Raw genomic sequence first — 19,855 nt, 5'->3', positions numbered from 1 at the left:
GGAGAGGCAAAATAGGCTTCAGTGGTTTTCCGTAAAGCATCAGAGGCTGAGGGGTGATCTAATAAAGGCTTATAAAATCATGAGGGGCATGGACAGGGTAAATAGACAAGGTCTTTTCCCTGGGTGGGGGAACCCAGAACTAGAGGACACAGGTTTAGGCTGAGGGGGGAGAAATTTAAAAGAGCCGTCAGCGCCCACTTTTTCACACGGAGGGTGGTGCATGTATGGAATGAGATGCCAGAGGAAGTGGTGGAGGCAGGTAGTTACAACATTTAAAAGGCATCTGGATGGGTGAGTGAATAGGAAGGGCTTGGAGGGATATGGGCCAAGTGTTAGCAAATGGGACTAGATTGCATGAGGATATCTGGTTAGCATGGACAAGTTGGACTGAAGGGTCTGGTTTCTGTGCTCATTCCTGAAGGGCTTATGCCCGAAACGTCGATTCTCCTGCTCCTCGGATGCTGCCTGGCCTGCTGTATTTTTCCAGCACAACATTTTTCAACTCTGGTACTCCAGCATCTGCAGTCCTCACTTTCTCCTGGTTTCTGTGTTGTACATTTCTACGACTCTAAAATGAATAAATAATTATTCCTGCATTCGATGAATGCAGCATCACGGTTAATTGAATTATCAGAGTTTAAAATCTGTTAAAGTGAATACACGCACACAATCTACTTTTGTCTAAACCCAACAAGTGAACTATTTCACCTTGATTTACGTATGACAGCATTGTGTTTATTAACCTATATTTGCAACTTTTGGTTGATTTTAACAGTCAGTAAATGGAATAAATGATTTGAAATAATGTTTCATAACTGAACTGCAATCATCCATGAAATTCAAACTCTCTTCGAATTAAGGTAAAAAAGTTCTCACCAAATAACTCAATGTAGACCTCCTGTAAGGTGTGCACACTGCAAAATTGGTTCAACTCGTGATGAATTTTGTTGAAAATCAACGTCTTATCATAGTCAGCTGTGTAGTTCTTAGCAATATCATACACTGAAGGAAGCAAGAGAAATTTTATTTTTAAAATTTGCTCAATAATCCTAACTTTGCAGGTTAGAAATTTGATATTTGTTACATATTTTGGAAGGGTGAGGGCAGCAGAGTGGAAACAATGTTTCTTGCACATTCCCAACCCCATTGTCTGAGCTTGTTCAATCAGAGGTCAACTAGAAGCATGAGAGACAGGAAGGAAAGAGCGCACAGGAAAGCGAGGAAAGAAAAAAAAGGAAAAAGAAAGAAGATATCACACAGTAACAGGGTTATTCCATGAATACAAAGCCAGTTGCAGTTGGTTGCTTAAAGGCCTGTGAAATTCAGTTTCAATAATTCAAAGCTGTTTGTTGTACTAAAAAAGTCTCAATTATCTAATACTGTATATTAAGTAGCACTAAATAGGAATGTGTGGCTTAAAATGTTCACTAATGACCTGAATAAAAAAGCTTCTTTTTCAGAGTAAATGATAGCACATTTTGAGAAATGGGTGTGCAGGAAGATATGCAAGGGTATTGATTAACACCTCTTGATAAACGCACTAAGATTCATTTTATCCTCCAATATTGAGTTTAATCAAGGAAAAAGGTCATGAATAAGAATAGAAATTTCACATGTGTTACGCAGACTCAGGATAAATCTCCCATCCTGCACTTAAACCCCACCTCAACAAACCATGATCCAAATTAAGACTTCACATTGGTCATCTTAAAAACCTAGCATAGACTGAAAATAGAGAAGCACATATAAATACTCAATGTATATGCTTAAACAAAATACAAGTTTCAAGTCACAGTTTCAAATTAAGGGCAACAATGTGACATTTTATTCCTCAATTTAAGGCTGGACAAATTAGCGATTGGAGTTCTGTGCGTATGTTGTGTGTTGGAGGAATCTGAGATTAAGGGTTTACCATCCCACACTAAGAAGTCAATCACGTTAGGGCCAAGCTGAGGGGAAACATCTTCCCACCCCCAGAGGTTTGCAGATCTTTGAAATTCTATCACGCAATCACAGATGAAGGTGCACAATGAGGAACCCACTGTTTGCACTGGTTCCAATCTCCTGCCTCTTCCTCCTCCATGTCTCTGTACAATAATTTTATGCTTAGAATCATTCAATGCCTTCTTAAATCCTCAATTGAACCTGCCTCCATCACATTTCAGGCAGTGCATTCCATATCCTAACTCCTCACTGTGTTAAAAATAATTTCTTCTCATCACACTTACCTTCATTTGCACATTACTTTAAATCTATGCCCCACGATTATTTTTTTCCTTTTATGACCAGCTTCTCCCTATCTACTTTATCTAGCTTGCTCACGACTCTGAAAATTTCTACCAAATATCCTCTGAGCCCTCTTCACTTCAAGAAAAATAGTCTCAACTTCTTCAATCTATCCTCACTCTTGGAATCATTCTGTAAATCACATCTCCACTCTCTCCAACACATTCACATCATCTTCATAATGTGGCATCCACAACTGCACAGAATACTGTCGGTGAAGTCAAACAAGAAATCTTGCACAAGTTCAACATTACTTGCCTGCTATTGTACTCTTTGCCCCTACTAATAAAGCTGAGAACACTTCATGAACTGCTCTCCACCTATCCTGCCATCTTCAATGATCTGTGCACACATACACTCAGAACCCTGTGTAATTGCACCTCCTTTAGAATTGTACCCATAGTTTATATTGTCTTCCAAAGTGCATTACCATACATTTCTCTACATTGAGCTTTATCTGCCATCTATCTACCCACTCCACCAACTTGTCAATGTCCTTTTGGATGTCCATACTGTCCTCTTCAGCTTACAATTCTTTCAAATTTTGCTTCATTTGCATACTTTGCAATTGTCCCCTGGACATCAAGATCCAGATCATTAATATATAATCACAAAAAGCAAGAGTCCCAAAATGGACTCTTGTGAACTCCACTACAAACCTTTCCACGGCTCAAAAAACCATTCATTGATAGTTTCTGTTCATTCAGCCAAATTTTATATTTACATTGCTAATGTACCTTTTAAACATGACATATAAACTTTCCTCAAGCGTGTTGCATAGTACTGTATCAAATGCCTTCTGGGAATCCATATAAACTACATCAACAGCATTACCCTCATCAAATCTTTTAATACCTCTACAAAAAACCCAACTCCAGTTAATTAAACATGATCACCCTTTAGAAATCTTAATTTTTTCCATATGATTACTAATTCTATCCTGAACAACTATTGGGAGAGCTTTCCCCTAGGTTATGGATTCTCAGAAATTGAGTATATTTAAGAAAGTGTTGAAAAACCTCTATTCATTGCCAAGGGAATTGAAACATACATGGGTAGTACAGGAAGACGAAGCTAAAGTGGATCTTAATGAATAGTGGTACAGACTTAAAAGGGCCTCTTTTGGCTCAGATACCTTAAATAATAACTCATTACAAATATCACAATGCCTTAAATGTTGCTGCTTATTTCTTTTTGCAAGTAAAAACAAGACGATATGCAAAAACAAGTCAAATCCTGAATAGGTCATTGTGGCCAAAGTCTCAAAAACTACAGGGCTCACCAAATGCTGACCTGCACTTGGAGCAAGGCTGTTTACCACTTCTATTCTGTCGAAATAGATCATGACACCACCACTATAAAGAAGAAAACAAGTTAAGTATTTCTGTAAAACACAGAAGACTTCGATAAAAATTCAGCCATAAAAACAACCCCAAATCTATGGTTTGCTAACAAAGTTAAAAATTTAAGAGTACAAAATATTTAAAAAAAAACATACATGAAAACACAAAGTAAACCACACAGAAGCGAGAAGTGATGGTTCATTACACCTAATTCAGTTCCACTTGCTTGCTCAATTAGCTGCAAGTAAACAAGCTGAAGATATTACATTTCCTAATTATACCATACTCTACCTGGTTAGCATGCTGAGGACACCAGTGCAGGTGCAGACTGTTTAATGTATCCATATTATCAACCTCCATATCACTTCAAAATAAAATTATTCAGTCTATTTTCAATTGACAAATTGGTAGAATATGGTCACCTTCTTTGTTCCAAAGTTGCACCCTTTAAAATTACATTAAATCTTAGGCAAGTTGCACTAATCATTTAATGCTCATGACATCTCTGCACTTTGGGGTTCACATCCAAGAATGCTCATGCAAAAAGTTGCAAGTCTTATGAAAGTAGTTTCCAGACAAAGCAAATAGCGCAGAAAATTAAGATCTGAAATTTTTCCCTCTCCGGTTTATCTAATGCACAAAGTCCACAGTAGATTACTGCACAGTGGCACATGTACAGCAGCATAAGCAGAACTGAACATCACTAATCTGGCCTCTTTATTGGGTACACATGCTCTTTGAATTGTTAAACTGTCCAAATTGTTTTTCACCAAAGTGAATACTATAATTGTAGTCAATTAACAAGTCAAAAATAACTACAAGATTTCCAAGTGATAAAACCTTCAATAAAACTCAATATTGGAAACAAAAACTTAAAATGTATCAGAAACAATTAAGAAAAATATTTCAAAAAGAACAAAAATCCACCTGTAAAATCAAACATTTTAGCATACCTTGTTCCACAAGGCACATTTTTCACTTCATCTGTTTGTAAAGTTGTCTGAAACATTAAAAAAAAATCAAATTTCAATCTTCATGAATTTGCTCCACCTCAGCACAATACATGGCTCAGTGGACAATAACGTAAATTGGAGTTTTTAATATAGCAATATCACGACAACTTCAACTTTCAAAACTACTTAATGCTTACAATTAGACTAACATTGATAAACAATAGAGTTTCACATGAACCGAAAGTTGTAGCTTGGTCAAACTGGTGTATGTTTAAATTACACTCAAGTTCTAGCTTAATCTCCTTTATCTCCAATCTCCCACCACTCAAATTTAATCCTTTCAAGGAAAAATTTAGTGTTTGATCAGCACATCTTGCCAAATCTCACGGGCTATTTTTCACTTTCAGGGGCTCCTTCAGTCCCTAACTCTTTCAGGAGCTGATGCAGTTTTGCAGTAACAAAACTATCTGCATTTGTGTTGATGCATAAGGAAATGCAGACTCTCTCAAAAGTAAAATTAGATAAATTAAATATCGCACTTCAGTAAACATTAAGCCACAACAGAAAAAGGAGAACATTAAATACTGAAGTGTCTAGAAGATTTATCTGGCACATGACAATAGGCACAAGTTTGCAACAAATGCTACTCTTGAAATGACCTTTCTCAGTATCCCTGTCAACAATTGCTGTGCATTTCAATATTAAGTGTTCTTAGCTACTCCTTGAATACAAAGTGTTTATCGGAAAGTTCTTAACATTGCTTTCTAGAGTGGACAAGTAAACCTGTAGCAATAGGGACAGTGGGCTAAGTCTTACTAGACATGGGCTCTCTGTCAATTTTTGGTCAATTAATGGAGTACTTCTCTTCATGACTCCTAATGGATTTTCTTCCACTATCTTCCTAAACTTGCCTTATTAGCCATGCATCACATCCCTACGGTGCACCCCTGGCCAAATTCTCCTTGTTGAAGTACTGGTCCCTGCTGGAACTTGCCATGACTCCAGGTGCCACACCAATTTTAAAGGCCAGCCATGAAACAGTCAAACGCTGGCAGTCTGCAGATGCCCTGTGCTATTCCTGTCAACTGCTCCAGATAGAGGCAACTGGCATTCTGCTTCACCAATGGAAATTTGGAGGCCCTCGTACATGTAGTTGATGGCCATGAAGTGGGCGCCCAGAAGTAGGCGATTGATGAAAGCCCAGAGAAAGACAAGTGGTGAAACTGGAGGAGCCAGGTCACCACTGACTTTCATACTGGGAACTGTCGTTGTCTAATTTCTATAATTGGATGGGAGAATGGAAAAATGCTAGCCAATGAACTGAGATGACAAAATAATGAGAAGGTTAATGCATACACAAATAAGTCTCTTACCACTTATTACTGAGACTCATGCCATGCTGTTCAGTACTTGGTTGGAAAGTGGGACTTCCGCTCTCAACATTGAAAAACACCTCACTGCCAACCTTCCACAACTCTCCCAATTTTCTCACTATTGCCCACATCATGCCGAGGAAAATTCTATTCGATGCGCTTTGACTTTTTACTATACATTGCCTGTGGATTTCTAAACTGATTTAGAACAGCTATTAGGGACTATTCACAAAACTTTATCACACTGAGGAGGATTCAGGAACAAAGCATTCCAAAACATTAAAGGCAGTATTCTTCTAGAAGTCAATGCAGAATGTCAATCAGGCAAATTATAACTGCATTCTACCTTGTATTTACTGGCAACTTCAAAGCGAATTGCTAACCTGAACAGATCTGAAGCTGGTTATAAAGGGTATCATAATGTGGTATCCTGGGTAACTTGGACTGGCCAACAAAGCACCACCTCTAAAGAAAAAAAAAGTAAACACATTTTAACAAACTCAAACAGCATCACATTGAAAATGATATTACAAGTAATGTTGATCAGCCATGGGTATAGAATACAACAGGCCGCAAACTAATTTTCAGTTAAACTCCATACTAAACCTGGATGGAAAAAGATTAATTTACAGAGCAGAAACCCATCATTTGGCTCAATCTACACTCTGGACAAGCTTCTCATCTTATTTCATCTCCCCATGAATGAGTGAGCTGTCACTAAGTTGATAGCACTCTTGTCAAAATCAGAACATTGTAGATTCAAGTCAAACTGCAGAACATGAGCAGAATTATCAAAGTTGAAACTGTGCCATACTGAGACAGTGCTGCTCTACTGCAGATGTTGTCTTCCAAAAGATATGTTTAAAATAGATCCCATTTGCTCTGAAATGGACAGAAAAATTTGAACGCCACTATTTCAAAGAACAGAGATGCTATCTCTAGTGTTCTGGTCAATATTTCTCAAACAACATAAAACTTAAATAAGCTGCTGTTTGAGAGTGCTTGCCACATCCAAGTGATTAACGCTATTATCACATTACAACGGTAGCAATGTTTCAAAAATGTACTTCACTGGCTATAAAGGCATGTGCCTGCTGGTCATGGAAAGATAAAATAGTTATTACATTTATATTGTAAATGCAAGAAAGGCAGTATGAAATTTCCTGAATTTTTGTCATTGGCTTGGAGCAATCGTACATAAAAAAGGTAATTAATAGTTAATGCACAACATTAAGGCATGTTGGGTTGTATAATTATCCCCTACAATCCAGGGCTAGGAAACCAAGGTGCTTGTGGCAGAATAACAAATTGTAAACCTACAAGAAATTTTAAATCTACTCCTTAGCAATATTCCCACCATATACAGTCCAAAACTTGAATGTGGATGGTACTCATCTCATCATAATTTCTTATCACACACTCCCAATCCCCTTGCCATGACCTTGCAGACTCTGTTTCCACCTCTCTCAGATTTTAACTTCGATCTCCCTCAAACTTAATATTTTTCGAAGTCCTCTTTACCCATAATTCTTCCCTCAACCACAATCATATCCTGCAATTTTCTCATCTCTCTCTCTTGCTTTGATCTCCAACATTGCGTACATTTCCACCTCTGCTTACTCAACATAAACAGCTCCTCTAACAAGGGGAACAGAAGTGATTTCTGCTTTCCAAAGCAGAGTTGCATCTTGACCAAACATTCTTCACTGAGGCTCCAAACCAGTCCATTGTTTTAAGCTGTGTAAATATAGATCTTGTATCCAAGAAGTTTGTGATGGTGTATTTTGGCAGATTAAATGAAGTGATAATATATTTCCAACACATGAATATTTCTACTCCATTGTGGAAAAAACAAAGAATCTGATAAATAATATAGCACTGAGACATCTCCCAGTGGTCTTACTCATAGCAAGTAAACACCAGAATTCAAACATTTCAACACATGGAGTTCAGCTTTCAGTAAAACATTATTTTCCTGAAGCTACAATTTTCAGTGCTGACAAACCAAAGTCAAGTAAAGCAACCATTCAAGAAATAACAAAAATAAAACCATTTGTACAGCACTAAGTGTTAGATCAGCTTCAGTACAATTCCAAATCAACAGTCCTACAATATGCACTGAGTTTGGAGGTACCAATCATCCAGATGACAAATGCAAATTAGCAAGGTTATGCAAGATGGCCCAGTCTTTTCAAGTTGCATAGGGTGGGTTATACGGATAGTTTCTGATATAGCAACAGTTGAAGTGCTGCCAATTTCAGAAAAAGGTTGAACTCACATTTCTTTCTATGGGGAGCATTATCTTGCGAGCACTGGTGACTAATTAAACCTTTAATTCGTTTTGCCTAAGCTACAAAATACCAATTAGTCCATGAAAATATCAAAAGGGACATGCAAAAGGGTGAAGCTTCAAAAGGTTCCAAGTCAATAAGCCTAACATAATTTATGATGTCTGGCGCTATCAATCATTCTTAAAGCAAAACGCAGAGGTTAGAAAAGCAAGTAAACACAAAGTTGAAATATTCACAAGCTCCCCTTGGGGAATAATTCACAATTACTATTTTATTTTTCCTGCTTCATGGAAACAAAGCTTGAAGATGGTTTAATAACTAGTCTCTAAAGCTTCGTAGTTTTACAATAAGATTCAAAAAAGGACACAAGATCAACCAAAACTACTCCATATTGTAACTTCATTGTTCATAAGCTTAAATTATAGATAAAAACAAATAATGTGCCTCTGTCCAATGACATGGTTTACATTTTCTCGTTTCACAAATGCAATTCTGAGCTGAAGTAAATAAATAAAGCAAGCAGTAATTTTAGGTATTTTCTAAATCGACCTGTTCAGAGATGTTGTTCTACACCTCTGAAGCAGGTGAAACCTGGACCTTGTAGCTTAGAAGCAGGGGCACTCCCACCTCACAACAAGACAAGACACAAGAGCTGTATTTTTGAACATCACAGAAAGCACAAGTGATTCCAACAATGTCTCAGTATTGCCAGTATCAAGCACCATCCACAGATTAGAACAAATGTGTCATAATTATAATCAACTTTTAACAGTCAAAAAGATAGGCATTTCACATAAAAAAGTTTATTTTTTGACATAAAAAAGTTAACAGTTTTATAAAGAGAAGTGAAATCAATAAACATTTCTGAAGGTACAATTCATTCACCAGAATATTTTCAAGGCACAGGCATATAGCTTGATACTTCTTTTAGGATTACAAAATCTATACAAACTATGATTAAAGTGCTTGTCAATATATTTGCATATTGATTTGATGGAATTTAATGAAGGATGAAATTACAAGTTACGAAAGTGAAGGCGACTATATTGGGGAAACCTCAGCAGTTGGGATCTCAAGTATATCCCATTTCAGGGACCGTGGTAACATCAAGGAATTGTTACTGGACTAGTAATCAAGAGATTCCACTTTAAGATCAATTACTATGAGGTGGTCATCAAGCTTGTCAGGTTCATTAAATTTCCTTCAAAAGAAGAAAATTCATGATCCTTACTTGGTCGAGGCTACATATAGCTCTAGACTCTCTCAAAGCTACCCTCACAGCTGTATTATATCTCCTCTGGATGGTGGACATCACTGCCAATCATGAGGGAGTAACTCAACAACATTAAAACTGATCAAGATGGTAGACTCTTCAAAGATACATCTAGCAAACTAGACCTGCAGGTGGAGAGGGAATCAACAAAAGAAAGGAACCTATTTTCCCTTATCCTATCCAGCCTACTGATCACAGGAGCATTATCCATGATAATACTGGTAGGAGTGTCCACTGCACAGACCATATAGAGATGAAGTTCCATTTTCACACCAACATTATTGACCATTATTCCATAAGGTACTACCATCGGAGCTAAATGGGATAGATTCAGAACAGATCCAGCAGCTGAAATCTGTGCATCACGAGATCCCATGGGTCATCAGCAGCAGAACCATATTCAACCCCGATCATTGTCTGGTACATCTTTTACTTTACTCAAAGGATGTACATTGAGACAAAAATGCTTTGGGTTGAAACTGTAACCCTCGTTCTCTCTCTACTGAGGCTGCCTGACCTGCTGAATTTTCCAGCAGTGTGCGCGTGTTTAATTCAGATCTCCGCACTCGTTGGTATTTTGCTCGTCTTTCAGGCAGGAATCAACCATGGGTTACAGAAGAGTGCAGGACATGGATAGCAACACAAGCATACTGAAAAGCAAAGTAGCATCCTGGAGAAGCTACCATACAGGATGACATCCAAGCCAAGAAATCTCAATAACAGAGACAACCAAATCAAAGCCCTACAGTCCTCGGAATAAGAGTCCCCCTCAAAGAATTAAAATCATAAGCCATTTGGTCTGTTAGAATCCAAATTCCAAAATGATAGTACTTTCACCACAATAGAAAAATTAAAGACGTTGATCTCCCTGCACTTTTTAATCCAACTGTTGCAAATCTTCAAATCAGCTTCCATTAAAATGAATTTAATACCTGTAGTAAATACCAAGGTGGCCCTCTTCAATCTTGTGTATGGAAGAATAAAGGAAGAAGGCTACAACTCCAGTTAGTGCAGCCAAAGTTGCTCCAACATGAGTCATGGTCATCCTGTGTTTCCTATAAGAAATGGAATGGAACAGGAGAAGATAAAACAAGGCAGAGAGAAATAAAACGACACAAATATGGTGTGATATACAAGTTAGTACATACTTCCTCAAAACTGAACACACAGTACATGCAAAAATTATATACATTTGTGGTAGAATATTACTTCTTCATTTTACTTCAGTGTGGTGGCTCAAGATTCTAACATTTGATTAATTACCAATGTGCAACAAAAAAAAATTACAACTTATAAGCATCATATACATTTAGCTCGCACCATTAATAAAATAAATTGAAGTAGAGTTTTGTGCTTTATCATCTAGAAACTATCAAATTTAAACTTAATTTCAGTATTGCAACATTCTTTGAACTTGAAGTTCGTTGAAGTAGCAGTTTTTTATGAAGCATTGTTGAAATCAAATCGACCAAAGACATGAGCAAAGGTTTTAATTTTGCCAAGAATTCTCTGCACCTTTGTCCTTTTTTAATCTGACCCAGTTTTAGGAATTTTCTTATTAGGCTAATTACAAGTAGTCAATTTCAAACACAACTCTGTTTTTCAATCTTCATCACATGTAAGAATGCAATATTCACTCTGAAATCTGAACATAAAGGAAGAGTAAGAAAGATCCTACTGCTGTAAAAGTTACCTGCAAGTTATATCATGAAGAAAAGCCTGATATTGGGTAGGATAACCTTTACAAATTTCTTACTTGCTGAACCTAACCATAAACTACTACACTTGAAGAGAATATTGGTGATGGAGTTAACAGGGAAGAAGGTTATCTAAAAATACAAAAGGATCTTGATCAATTGGGCCAATTGGCTGAGGAGTGACAGGTGGAGTTTAATTTGGATAGATGCGAAATCTTGCATTTCACTAAAACATACAAGGGCAGGACATATACAGTTAATGGTAAAGCCCTGGGTAGTGTTTTTGAACAAAGAGACCTCGGGGTTTAGGTACATACTTCTTTAAAAGTTTTGTCACAGATAGACAGGATGGTTAAGAGGGCATTTAGCATACAGTAGCGTCTCGACATACGAACGACCCCGTTCACGAACAAATTGGTTTACGAACAGGATTGTACTTTAAATTTTGCTTCAACGTACGTACGAAATTCAAGGTACGTACGAAGGTACGAATGCAAAAAGCCCGTGTGCGACCACGTGGTTTTATATTGGGAAACTATACCCAATATAAGGTTTTGTGTTAGTTCAAACAGCATTTGTGTCAAAGGCCAATGTATACACTTTTGAAAATAACTTTAAAACTCAGTTCTGTTTTCCCCAATCAGCAGCTGGTCCAAAAATGAAATCCTAAACCTCCATTTTGGGTGGCTCTTTGTTTTGAGTCAAATATTCTCAATAATAATTACTTCAATATACTAGTCTACTTTTGGTAATATACCATAATATTTAAGGCTCTAAAGCTTATAGTTGGAATTCTTAGTCTTTCCAGCAGCAGTTCATGACCCTAGCTTTGTGCTTGTGGTGTAGGTTGTCACATGTAGAATATAGTTTGTGTCGATATTTGAATTTAAACAAAAAGGACAGAAAGAAATCACATATTACAGGTGAAGAGTTACAATAGTGTTTTTTTTTATTTTTGAAGAAAGCCTGGTGTGGTTTGCTGTTATTGAGTAGTAGTAGTCAAAGGCAAGTTGGGATTTGTGGTACTTTCATTCAACCTTCACACATATGGTGACTCTGGGGCTCGATTTTTAGTGCACCAAACCAGCAAGTTGGGAAAAGCTTGGGGGTTTTTTGGCTGGGATATTTTAGAACAAGGACAATGAACAATTGAGTGTGGCGTTAGTGCAAGCAAAAAAATAGATTAAAAGATAAAGACCGTTTTTTGCTTTAAAAAGTAGGATCCAGGGAGAATAAAGTCTCCAATAAACTTACAACAAAACCAAGTGAATTCTCAGATGGAGCGCTTGAAATTTATGCTTCAATGTCAGATTTCTCAGAACAGTGATGCTATAAAACAGGTTATTTGGGATGAGTTAGTTCAACAAGCATACAGCTAGATGCTTCAGAATGTATGGAAGCAGTCTGGGCAAACAATTATATTCAAAAGGGTTAGACAAAGTAATTTTGACAGGTGGATACAAGAGTAAATATCACCTATGAGGCTGAAGAGTTTAAAGAGTTTAAATATTGTGAATGGAAATTTTGGTTGATGTTGATGTGGAGGTTGTTAGTAAATTCATAGGAAAACTCTGATTGTGGTAATGAAAATCACTTGTGTTTGAAGCAAGGGATAAAATTCCTGAATCTAAAGCCCTAATCAAGGTATGTGGACTGATTAACCCTGTCATTAAAAAAAAGACAAAACATTTGTGCAGTTAAAGATCATGAGTTATAGTGATTTTTACACTTGAACACTGTGCTCAAGAAACAATAATTTTGCCTCAAGTACAGGAGAACAAGGAAATGTACACAAATTCTGTACAAGCAAATAAACATAACATCTCTGAACATCCTTTAAGGCTTCACAGAAGCATCACGTCTTGATCTCTCATACTGTGATCTAAAAATGATAACATTGCCAAGTAAAAGGGAAGACTAAGGGTATGCAGGTAAGCTTAGCATCAACTAGGAGAATGCAAAATGATTCTTAGCCTCTTTCATCTAATTCTCCTTTAGAATCGAAACATAGATCTATCCAACTGCAGTCAGGAAGCATCCATATTTGTGTGTTTGATGGAGGCTTTCAAGTGAAGAAATTTTTTTTTCGTTCTTATGAACACGAGCAAAGCCTACATGAGTTACATTGAATTTGAAATGCAGAAAGCCAACATTCAATCACAATCAAACTTGAATCTGGAACCTGAAACAACTGAGGTTCAGATTTACTCATATTGAACTGAACATCAGGGCAAGAAGCAATGAGCAGAGAGATTTGATAGGTTGGAAGTAAATGGCCAGAAAATTGAAGTGTTGTCAACTCAGACAACAGACACATACTGTTCAGAACACCACTGAGAAATTGAGCCACCAAAAATAGAGTTGGACGTGATGGTTCAAAACATTTAATACCACAACGGAATACTATTATTTAACATTGTTTAAAACATCTGACCAGTAACAAATCAGCTTTCTCTTCCAGTCTGACGAAGTGGACACGAAAACACAGAAGAGTATAGCATGGCAACAGGCCCTTCAGCTTATGATGGTGGGCTGAACAGGATGCCAAATTAAATGAATCCCTTTGACGTGCCCTTGGTTCATATCTATCCATTTCTTAGATAAGTGTTATATTACACAAAAGTCCCTTAAATACCCCTATCATCATGCCTGTCTCCACCATCACCACTCCTGGCACTGCATTCCAGATTCCTACCACTCTAAAAAAAAACATGCCCTTCACGTCTCCTTTGAACTTTTGCCCCTAACCTTAAAGGCATGGCCTCGAGATTTAGACATTTCAACACTGGGAAAAAAATTCTGACCGTCAATCCTTTCTATGCATCTTATAATTTCTCAGCCTCCGCTCCAGAGAAAAGAACCTGAGACTTTCTAGTCTCTCCTTATAGCATCCTGGTAAAGTTCTTCTGCACCCTATCCAAAGCCTCCTCAGGCTTTCTGTAATGAGGCAACAAAACCTGAATGCAATACTCTAAGTGTGGTCTAATGAAAGTCTTATAAAGCTGCAAGAAGATAGTCTGACTCTTGTAATCAACTCTTGATATTAGTGAAGCAACTAAGATAATACAAGCAACTGCAGTTGAAAGTAGGCAAACATCAGAAAACAGAAATGAGAAAATGCTTTAGTTCACATTTTGAGGATAACTTAATTGACGCAAAAATTTAATTTAATTCTTTCACTGAAAGAATTTCATGACTTTAAACCAGAGGAATTACCTTGCAGCCAGGTTAACTCGATAATTTTAAGACATTGCAGAAGAATTCATTGTGAAACTTTTAAAGGACAAGCCAGACTCCTCAAAACATTTTTAAAACAGGTAGCCCAGACCACATCTTTGCTATTTGTTTTAGGTAAGTGTATAGTAGACATTCCCAGAGTAAATTAGCTGGTCTGACTGCCAGGTTTTAAACAAACAGGATTTATTTATAAATTACAGAATGAAACATAACCAGAAAATGGATTACTGGATAACTTATCCCGAAGCAAACAACTGACAAACTATCCCGACTTATGATGCTGTTCTGAAAATACTTGAAACAGTCCCAATAAAATACATCCCTTACACACAGTAAAAATGAAACAAACAAGGGCTTACAGGCTTGACATTAGAGAGACAGTACCTGGCTGGACTTGCTCCAGCAGCGCTTCTTCTCACGCACTGTTGTTGAACTGAATCAAAAACTCTAAGAGAAGGCTAGCTACATAGCTAGCTGGCCCTCCCCTTTGATTATACCGGTTTTTAAGACTTGAAAGCCTTAGGCTGGAGGCATTATCAGCTGGGGTAAACAAGAATGGCCCCAATAAACCTTTCAAACCCAGCCTAGATGGAGCCTGGCCAATTACCACGATTAAACTGTACTCTCTCTGGACTTTAATGTAATGTTAAATGGTTAAACTGTCTGGAAATGGGTGGGGACGACACGCACGTAGGAATGTGGATGACTCCCACTTCATTCAGGCAGCCATTTCCTACTACTTCCCTGCTATTATCAAGTTAAACTCTTATTCACTCCCTTCCATTCAGAAATGCTTTCATAGCCACCCCCCCCCCCCGCCAATCAAATTTGCTTGCGTGATCATCCCCAAATACTGAAGCATATCATATTTACACTATCTGGGGAAGTAGTAGAGCCAGAGGTCATTTGCAGGACCACTCCAGAGCTAGGACGTATCACACCTACTTTGTCTTGGGGAATCACGGAGTCAGGAAGTTGTCTGCATAACATTTCCCCGGGATTAGGGCATTTAAATTTACATTATCTTTGAGGATGATCTCATCCTACCATTGTACCTGGGGTAACGTGGTTATGGGGGATTTGGGGTGGGGGGAAAAAAAAGAGGGACAGGGGGGTGAAGGAGTTGCCAGAGTTCCTGTGAGCATTACCAACTGACCTGTATAAAAGGGGATGTTTCCTCTTCATTTGGGGCCTTTGACTCAACTTTGCATGCCTGCAAGGAGGATCAAAGGGGGTCACCTAGCTTGTACAGCTTTTGATAAACTAACTAACTGCTTGCAGAAGCTGGTGTGTGCGAATTGCATCTCACGCGTGAAAGCTCAGGAAAAGAACCTAACAACCCCCCCCTGGAAAAAATCTTGTAAAAAGACCAGCATTGTGACAAAACCAAACAATTGATTTTTCTGCCACAAATGAAGATACAGATATTAAGTTTTCTTCTAAATTAATGCTGGTTTTATTTTGAGTAGCAGGGCATGCAGCTAACAAAAATGCATGTTGCTAATAATACTTTGTTGAAAACTTGAAAACTCAAAGTTCAGATGGAGCTCATTAATTCAACCATTCAATCCAAAAATTATGCACAATGCTGGAAAAGCAACAAATGCATTGACTAGAATGTGAAAAGAATACAACTAAGTTACGAATTCAAAAGGATCACAACGGATACTGTATGAGATGAATAACAATGAGTGGATCCAAGCTTCATGTATTATTGTCTGTGTGTACCTTGCAATAAAAGGCATGTTTTTGAAATGGTGTACCACTATGGAGGTACGCAAGAGCCAATTTTACTTATGGTCTATGGACTAAAATGGAAACTATTATAAAGAGGAGAATGTACAAAAGATTGTTTGCAACTTGGAAAAACCAGTGAAGCCATCTACTGAATGAAACAACATTACTTTTTAGGACACTGTCAAATTATTTGGACTCAATTTGTTCAGTAAGCTCAACATAGTAACAAGCTTCTGAGTGGTGAGTTTGCAGCTTAACAGAATGCAGGAAATGAAACAGAAGTAAAGAAACCTACAGAAGTTGCATCAATCGTTCTGTCCCCACCTTTCCAAAAAAAAAGTCACTCATTCCAATATTCTGTCAAAGAGTAAAACTACATTTGGAGATGCTGAAAGAAATAAGAAAACATGACTGACCAAGCAGCTAGTGAACTACAGATTGATTGATCTTGTGCAGATGGTATCGTAGCATCAAAGAAATTCAAGAATTACAAAACTAATCTATTTAGATTTGAGATTTGGACTGGTGACAAATAAATACTTATAACAAATTGTGTTATGTTTTAATTACTGATGAAAGCCTCGTGTGGTTCATTGAGCAGTCAAGAGGCAAATTGGGATTTTTGGCACTTTCATTAAACTCTCTCATTTGTGACGACTCCAGGAATAGTGGGGCTCGATTTCCAGGGCACTAAGTTGTCAAACTACCCTTTGTTTCTCCTCTCTTATAGCACACTAAAAGAGTTCCAGATGAAGGAAAGATTTTAACAAGGATGAATGCAGAAATGCAGAACAGCCAAATGCCAACAGTTGACATAACTCAAAGTAAAAACATGTTTATCTCTGAATTGCCCTCCAGGTGTAGATGGCATTTATTTCCAGGTGTTGAAGTGTTTATCAAACTGTCATTAATAACAGGGAAGCACCATGGCAGGTGGTAAAACTCTTGGAAAGAAATTTAATCACTACCCAGTTGCCTGTTCGCATTATATCAAGGTTTAATAAACTGCAATTGGTTCAGCTTGGATATTGATAAAGTCCGTGAAACAAAATGTTGGGAATCATAACATTAAATCTGGCTTCCCTATCATGACATCACTGCCACACACACCAAAAATAGAATTTAAAATTGACCCTAATTCACAGCTAAATGAATGGCACCATTCTGTGGATTACCACCTTGCTGCGATGGGGAAGACTGATGTTCCACTGATTGTGAGAGTAATGGTGCCAGGTGATCTCAACTTCTGGAATGATCACCCATGATGGCAAGGTTGGAAGGGAGGAACCAGATTAAGTGTAAATGAAAACAAGTCCTCAATGGCAAATCAAGTGGAAGGTATTCATGTGATGTCAATGGCTGTGATGGCGGATGGAGACTTCAACTGTAAGGGGATCTCCATTTGAAGTTTCCTTGCCACAGGAACCGGATGCACCTTCTGTCAAGGACCACATGTCTGTTGATGTGCAGCAGCATTCCCATATTAAAAGATGTACCACACAAAGAGTCTACCGAGAGGATCTTAAGGCCAAGGTCCAATTCTTTCCAAAGACCCACAACCAATGGCATGGAATTTACTTGGTGGATAATCACATTCACTAATGACTGATTGCCCATGATAATGGCTCTAAACTCAATACCATTCTCAGAGTGCCTTTGGTGCAGTCAACTACAGTTTTGAACATAGAGTACCTTGAAAGCAGAGAGTGAATGTAAATTAATCAAATTTGCAGCTGACACCTAGCCGAGAGGGTTAGTGAACCAGAAAATAGCAGCTCAAATTACAGAACCAGCTAACCAAAATAACTCAGTGGACAGAACAGAGAGAAATTAAATTTTATACAGGAAGACTAACACTTGAAAGATGATGCACGATGAATGGCTGAAATAGCAAAGATGAAGTTGAAAAAGACTGTTTGCACACCATACACAAAATGGTAGTGCACTAATACTGCGAAACATAAAAGAAAAAAGGGCTTGCCATTATAAAGCACTTTACACTAATAAATACTTTGTAAATGTAATCCATTATAACACATGATACATAGCAGCCAATTAGCATACTGCAATGGCCCACAAAAATCATTTCGAAGATGCCCAAATAACAAACATTGAAAACAAAGTGAAGTATTGGCTAGGAGAAGGATCATTGTGAGATCTTGCACATTTACTGAATTATTCAGCCAAAACTAGAAGGAACATGAGGTTTGATCACACTTTACAATGCTCTGGTGTCAAGAACTTTATCCAGTTCTCACCACTGAAACATTTACATCCTGAAAAAAAAAGTACATTTTAAGAGTTCTCAGCTATGAAGAAATGTAACAGATTGTCAGGGAGTTAAATTCCTAGCCTGTCAATTGGATTTAAGAACCTGATATCATGCTCGATTAAGTCTATTAGAGGTTTATGAAATCATGAAGTGCATAGTTGCTCGTTGGGTGGCATTGCTGTGTCATAGTGCGAGGGACAGGGGTTAGATTCCAGCTGTGTATGGTGTTTGCACATTCTCCCAGTGTCTGCTTGGGTTTCCTCCGGTTTCTCCCACAACCCAAAGATGTGCAGGTCATGCTAAATTGTCCATAGTGTTCAGGGATGTGTAGGTTGGGTGCATTAGTCAGGGGTAAATGTAGGGTAATAGGGGAGCAGAATGATTCTTTGGAGGGTCAATGTGGACTTTTTGGGCCAACTGGCCTGTTTCCACACTGTAGGGATTTTGTGATCGTCAAAATGAATAGCAAAGGTCTTTTGGAAAAGACTAAACTGATTAACTTCTCTCCAAATATGTATCTTTCTGAAACATCTTTTGGAATCCCAGAACAAACAAATACATAATTTTATTTAAAATTAAGTCTGTTGAAATTGTTCATGTGGCAAATATTTACTTTCTGCTCACATCCTTGCAATTAGTAAAACACCAACACACCCACCAAGCTTTCCCCAGAAAAGCCTAACACAGTTTTAACTTGCATTTACAAGTCTGGCATTTGACAACAATCGGGTGGTGGGATCTGACTGAAGCATTGATATGGACATTATAAAGCAGAGAGGATTCAGTAAAGCCAAAGAGGTTAGGTAGTGAAAGCTTGGAACAAAGATTACAAAATGTACAAGTTAAAAGAGGGGGTAGTTAAACACCAAACTGGATAAAACTGCATCAATCTGGTCGAACAATGCCTGGAAGGAATTTAAAAGGAAAAGAAAATGGCGAAGGAAGAGATCAGCATAAATGAGAAAACAGAAACAAATGCAGATTGTGTATGATATGGGTCAGAGCTCTGGAGCTTGGCAGGGATGGAGCAAAGAAAAAGTTGAGAAAGCAAGTTCCAGTGAAGATAGACGGCAGAAAATTAGCCCAATTATGAACATTTTAAAAACAACAATTTGAACAGGAATCATTTAAACATCGCCTCACACGCAGACAGAAAAACTTCCATTCAGGGACAGCAGTTTAAAAGGGATTTCTGCCTGCAATGTAAAGTTTCTATTTCCACCCTCTACTCCTTTGTAGAGGGCAGTTTTAAAATATGTTTCTTTTAACACAAGACAATGAAACATAGGAGATCAGGGGTCAGTAAAGGGCAAGGTGAGGGTGGGAACAAAGGTGAAGGTGGGGGAGGGTGAGAGGTCGAGAGTGGGAATGAGGGGTGGGGCGGGAAGAGCCG

General features: G+C 37.9%; 1 protein-coding gene across 3 annotated transcripts in view; it reads right to left on the bottom strand.

The window, feature by feature from the left end:
• LOC122541854 (erlin-1-like) overlaps positions 1 to 19,855 on the bottom strand; it is a 43,139-nt gene that overhangs the window by 16,595 nt on the left and 6,689 nt on the right. For all 3 annotated transcript variants that reach the window (XM_043678921.1, XM_043678919.1, XM_043678922.1), the window contains exons 2-6: positions 10,452 to 10,574; positions 6,339 to 6,420; positions 4,583 to 4,629; positions 3,580 to 3,641; positions 877 to 1,002 (exon numbers count right to left, since the gene is read on the bottom strand). In XM_043678921.1, coding sequence (XP_043534856.1) covers positions 877 to 1,002; positions 3,580 to 3,641; positions 4,583 to 4,629; positions 6,339 to 6,420; positions 10,452 to 10,564 — 430 coding nt within the window. In that variant the 5' untranslated portion in view covers positions 10,565 to 10,574. The remainder of the gene's footprint in view (positions 1 to 876; positions 1,003 to 3,579; positions 3,642 to 4,582; positions 4,630 to 6,338; positions 6,421 to 10,451; positions 10,575 to 19,855) is intronic.

The sequence above is a fragment of the Chiloscyllium plagiosum genome, chromosome 38 (assembly GCF_004010195.1).
Source record: "Chiloscyllium plagiosum isolate BGI_BamShark_2017 chromosome 38, ASM401019v2, whole genome shotgun sequence".
Taxonomy (NCBI): Eukaryota; Metazoa; Chordata; class Chondrichthyes; order Orectolobiformes; family Hemiscylliidae; genus Chiloscyllium; species Chiloscyllium plagiosum.
This window is presented reverse-complemented; position numbering and strand designations above follow the sequence as displayed.